This window comes from Danio rerio, chromosome 10, assembly GCF_052040795.2.
Source record: "Danio rerio strain M-AB ecotype USA chromosome 10, GRCz13ab, whole genome shotgun sequence".
NCBI lineage: Eukaryota > Metazoa > Chordata > Actinopteri > Cypriniformes > Danionidae > Danio > Danio rerio.
Window position 1 is genome coordinate 43,614,001 of NC_141030.1, and position 6,000 is coordinate 43,620,000.

At 38.0% G+C, this 6,000-nt stretch overlaps 1 protein-coding gene across 11 annotated transcripts in view; it reads left to right on the forward strand.

Annotated features, from left to right (window-relative positions):
* kirrel3a (kirre like nephrin family adhesion molecule 3a) overlaps positions 1-6,000 on the forward strand; it is a 532,216-nt gene that overhangs the window by 458,339 nt on the left and 67,877 nt on the right. For all 11 annotated transcript variants that reach the window (XM_087271356.1, XM_087271360.1, XM_087271352.1 and 8 more), the window contains one exon: positions 4,313-4,461. In XM_087271356.1, coding sequence (XP_087127482.1) covers positions 4,313-4,461 — 149 coding nt within the window. The remainder of the gene's footprint in view (positions 1-4,312; positions 4,462-6,000) is intronic.

A 6,000-nucleotide genomic window follows, 5' to 3' on the forward strand; every position in this document is an offset into this window, starting at 1 on the left:
CATAAATATAGAAGTTAAATCAAGGCAGCACAGTGGCTCAGTGGTTAGCACTATCGCCTCACAGTAAGAAGGTTGCTGGTTCAAGCCCCGGCTGGGTCAGTTGGCATTTCTGTGTGGAGTTTGCATGTTCTTCCCTTGATGGCGTGGGTTTCCTGTGGGCGCTCCAGTTGAAAAGTCTTGTATTTGACTTTGTAAAGCCTACCCAGCATGATGACAGTACATAATATTTCACTAGATATTATACAAGATACTAGTACTCAGTTTAAAGTGTTTTTCTAAGCTTATCTACGTTTAATTAGGTTAATTAGGCAAGTCATAGTTTTACAGTGGTTTGTTCAATAGACATGTAATAAATATTGCTTAAGGAGGATAATAATATTGACCTTAAATGTATTTAAAAAGAATAAAAAACGGCTTTTATTCTAGCCAAAATAAAGCAAATAAGACTTTCCCCAGAAGAAAAAATGTTATAGAAAATACTATGAAAAGTTCCTTGCTCTGTTCAGCATCATTTGGGAAATATTTGGAAAAGAAGAAGTCACAGGAGGACTAATAATTCTGACTTCAACTATATATACACTACATCTGTTGAATTATGTAAGGAAGACAGGATGCACAGCAAGCAGATGCATGGATTTGATCTGCGCATTGTAAAGGTTTGAGAACAAGATTTGTCTTTCCGGACATCTCTTCCTGTATTATATTTGTGGTTACGACGCTGTTTTATTCTCACGTCCCATCTCAAGATGAAGTTGTCACAGCTCTACATATAACACTGCCGCTTTCCTCTTTGAATCTGTCATTTTCGGAGCCAAACGAAAGTGTCTCCCTGGCAGGAACAGCATGCTGTGAATTTATCATTTTTTTAGACTGCTTTGGGTCTTGATTAAATTAAAGTAAGACAGTTAATCACTTAAATGTCAAAGATCCGTGGAAAATCGTTCGCCGCATTTTTTTTCCAATTTTAGCAACAAATATAAGATTAAAATAATTTCATAAACAGATTAGGCTTACTATTGGCACCGCTGGAATTGATGGAATTGAATTTTTCTCTAACAAGATGTAATAAGCCCTTTCCGGTGTTCGTTTCAATCCGTGATGAGATGGAAGAGACCTGCTGTGATGCAGAGGAATCTCTTTATTTTAGATGCTTTTGATGGTTAATCAATTCCCGCTGGATTAGCTGCATGTTTACAGTCGCGTACATCTGAATGAAATGGATATCTGTCCATCTCTGCGGACAGATTATTCCTGTTCTCCTTCTGGTACAGGTCAGATTGACAGGTGAAGTGTTCAGCCCTGTGCTGTCTCATGTGTTTGAGTTCACATGGAGGCTGTGGTCCTCAAGGGAACCCAGACGAGGCTCTGAAATAAGAGAGTTTGTGTTGGAGCAGTGGCCTGGAGGTCAGCAGACTGATACATTAAGTCATGGTGTGCAATGTGAGTTTGAGACTAGTGGGAAGTGTGTTTAATGAGCTAGTTTTAAATGTGCACATCATTTTAAAAACAGTTGCTGGATAACACATGGCTGATATTTATATATAGACTCATTGCAAAGCACTGAGAAACTGGATGAAGAGCACTGAAAATGATGGGGATGTTTTTTTTAATGCCGCCTGCTATCACACGTGTGAGTGTAGGCTGAGAGGCAGCTCACTGGGTAAAATATATACACTGTTAGACATTTTATTGTGATTTTGCGGTAACTTCATGGCCAGCAAGTTACAGTAACTAACCTGTAAATGTGTTTTCAGTAGCAGGACCCTACCACAACTTCTTTTATGGTAAAATGCCCGCTACTACATTAAAAATGTTTAGTATGGCAATTTTTACAGTACTTTTACTGTTTATTTACATTTTACACTAGCATTACAAAATCTTTAAGAATTGAGTATTGAATTTAATGTTCCAAATAAGTGACTTTCTTTTCATTAACTGTCTCATTGTTATCCTCAACTATAGTCGCAGTACTTGATTACTTTGATTACAGTAAAATACCGTAAATTCCTAATATGCAGTAAGTTACTGTAAAAGTTTTTAAATGGCCTACAATGCAGTGCTTATGACAATAGTGAACTGTAAAGAATGTATGTGTTTTATGCGTGGTGTTATTACAGTAAATAACTGTAAAATTGTGGAAAGGTCTAACTGGGATGTACACTACCTGACAAAACTCTTGTCCAAGTTTTGGGATCAACAAATAATAACTTGACTTGTAGTTTGGTCATTCGGTGTCAGAAGTGGCTTATATGAAAGGCAAAGGCCTCTAGATTACACTAATTTTACCAAAATAAAATATGATCATGTCTTGATTTTTAATTCTTTAATTAGGACAGTAAGGTCTGACTTTGCTTGGACAAAAGTCTTGTTACTTAACAGAAATAACAGACTGAATCGAATATAAAGTCATGCTGCAGTGGAAACAGAATGAATATTGTGTATGACTCCCATAAGCTTGGAGGACTGCATCCATACATCCCTGCAATGACTCAAATCCCTTATTAACAAAGTCATCTGGAATGGCAAAGAAAGCGTTCTTGCAGGACTCCCAGAGTTTATCAAGATTATTTGGATTCATATTTAATGCCTCCTCCATGCTCAATAATGTTCATGTCTGGTGATTGGCTGGCCAATCCTGGAGCACCTTGACCTTCTTTGCTTTTAGAAGCTTTGATGTGGAGGCTGAAGTATGAGATGGAGCACTGTCCTGCTGAAGAATTTGCCCTCTGTTGGGGTTTGTATTGTAATAGGCAGCACAAATGTCTTGATACCTCAGGCTTTTGATGTTGTTACCCACTCTGCAGATCTCTCGCACACCCCCATACTAAATGTAACCCTGAACCATGATTTTTTTCTTCCCCAAACTTGACTGATTTCTGTTAGAATCTCAAGTCTGTGAGGGTTCCAGTAGGTCTTCTGCAGTATTTGTGAGGATTGTGATGCAGGTCATCAGATGATTCATCAGAAAAATCAACCTTCTGCCACTTTCCAATGATCAACTAGAAGTCAAGTTATTATTTGTTGCTTTGTGTTTACTTTGTTTAAAATATTCTGTTCAACATGGAAATCATTCTAGTCATGTTACATTTAAATAACAAACTATAGTAAGACAAACACATATTTAAAAATTTGCCCCTAAAAGAAATTCTCTCACCTCAGAAAAATATACTTGTATATGACTTCATTGAAAAGAGCAACATAAATCACTTTTTTTAAAAGCAGATGTTTGGTTCTTTATTTTGATATATGATATGGTTATTTATGTTCCTCGCAGAACATATTCTCAGGGCTGTCAAATGTAGGTGATAATCATTAAAAAATCTGCCAGTGACTGGAAACTAAAAAAAAGCTCATTTAAAATGGAGGTTCAGAAAAAGAGTTAAGCATTACGAAAAATCATTTTAAACATTCATTTAAAAAAGGTTTCTTGAGCAGTGCTATTAATTAATTTCTAGCATTGAGATTAACCTTAATTCATCTTTGACCTCACTGAAATCGAAATTAAACAAATCATTTAAAATATTTAAAAAAGAAAAAAAAAAGGTCAAAGGGTGTTTAATAATTCTGATTTCAACTGTAAATGTATTGTAGGAATGAATGAAAGATAGAAAAATTTATTTTTGAATGTTGTTGGAAAGTGGCGATTGTTGCCACTTAATTGTTTCCGCTTAATTGTTGCCTTTTTTTTCAATCTAACAGTTAAAAGTACGTATTGTTGAGCTGCGTCACTGGCAATAAAAGTGATGAAAAATGAAACATCAAACATTACACGTTTGTCTAGAACATGTTCATTACTTCAATTCTTTTTATTTCTGTAACACCGTCCACTTTTACCTCACACATAACAAACAAAAGTCCATCTCATCATCGCTTGATCTTCCCGTCTGGAACCAGAGACACAGCGTTGGCTTGCGTTGTCTGTAGTTTCTCTCTTTGCATGTCACTGTAATGACCGGAGCATCAAAGAGTGCCAGTGACAGAGGCAGCATCTAAAAACCTCTTAATGTTCCTGTTATTCTTCTGCCAAAGAAGAGACGGCCTGCCGACAGCATCAAAATGAAAAGGCACAACTAAAAAAAGAAGAAGAAAAAAAGCATGTGGTGTCCTGAAAATTGCGTTAGACACTCTGAAGGATGCTTTTGTTGTTTCAGTACACCATGCAAATAAGACATGATCTCAGTCATTTGGCCGTGGAAAACATACCTTTTCCTGCTGCCTTTGATCTTTAGAGCAGATCTAAGAAAAAACCTCGGCTCTGTCCATCAGGGTTGCTCATTTTCTTGCTCTGCTTTTGTCTCTGATGGATAATTAGATGGGCGAAGGGTGGAAGCATGATCACAGACGCAACGGGAGACACTTATGAGGTGCTGGTTGATCATTCCTTCTTCACCGAGCCTGTGTCCTGCGAGGTCACCAATGCCTTGGGCAGCACCAACATCAGCAGAAACGTGGATGTGTACTGTGAGTTGAACTGCTTTTCTCTTATTAGGTTTCCAATTTACTGTAACTTTTCTACTTACAGCAATCAAATTCCCCACAAAATATTACGTTAATCATTGTGTAATTAAAAATAATCAAGTTGAAACCTGATTAACTTATTAAAATATGTTAAAGAAGGATAAAACATTTGTTGTCATGATTCTTTTCATATTTTTTGTACAGTGCATATTCTTCTCTGATTGGTTAGATCCAATTTAGATCCACTCTGTTGTGATCGGTCTACCGCTAACTGCAAATGTTGGAAACCAAACGTCTTTTTCCAGATCTAGGATCCGTTCTTCGTACATCGCTTAAATTAGGGATGTCTAGACTCGGTCCTGAAGGACCGGTGTCCTGCAAAGTTAAGTTCCAACCCCAATCAGTCAAACCTGGGCTAGCTAATCAAGCTCCTACTAGGCATTTTAGAAACATCCTTGCAGGTGTGTCTTTGCAGGGTCCCTCCAGGACTGAGGCCCCGTTTACACTAATGCGTTTTAGTTTGAAAACGCATAAGTTTTGCTACGGTTACGCCAACCGTCCACACTACACCGGAGTTCTCGAGCGCCGAAAACGGAGCGTTTCGAAAACGCTGGAGAGGCCGTTTTCATTCTGAAACGCTGCTGCTCCGTCTCAGTGTGGATGATGGAAAACGGAGACATCTGAAAACGGAGGCGGGGCTGCTGACATTCGCCTCTCTGATTGGGGCTTTTCCTGAATATTAAGTAGCCTAACACACACAGTTCAGTCCTGCATTTTCCCCGTGTAAGTTCAGACTTCGCATGTTTGATCAAGGCTGCAGTCTCTTCTCAGTTTGATATGGAAAACAGACTATACCGAGGACACGGGTAAATCTTCAAAGGGAACAGTGTACTTTATAACTTCATTCACATCACCCTGGCTACGTTGTTTCACTTTCTCAACAATAAATTGTATACATGATTTAAGGAACTGCCTATTTTTATTTTAATATTAACAACTAAACAGACAGCAGAAATGTTGAGGCGTCGGGCTGCATGAGCGTCATCTTCACTGTGTGGATATTTATAACAAAACGGAGCCGATAACAACTGCCTCCTTTCAATTTCAGTGAAAATACGAAACACACCCTCTCTTTTGCTGAATATCAGTTTTAATAATCGATAATGGTATTATAAAAGTATAACATACAATAAGTTTTTACATTATAGGAAATAAAGGCAAGCGATCAGTCAATATACAGAATAGGCTACGTGGTTTCATCAATCATTATCTTATCTTTGCGCTCAGCCAAAACACGTTACCTGAGAAAAAGTAAGATTCTAATGACCAAAGTCAGGGAATATGTCGTTAGATAAAGACAACAAGATGAATGAAATATCCCGTTTAATAAATATAGTGAGATATTAGATCCAGCGGGAGATGCTTGATGAGAAGTCCGACTAGCCGAGCTCTCATCTGGGTAGATGAGCTGCAGCGCTTGCCCGAGAGTGTCTGTGTGGTCACGTGATGTGCGTTTTCAGCGTTTTGGTGTGGACGGAGAGC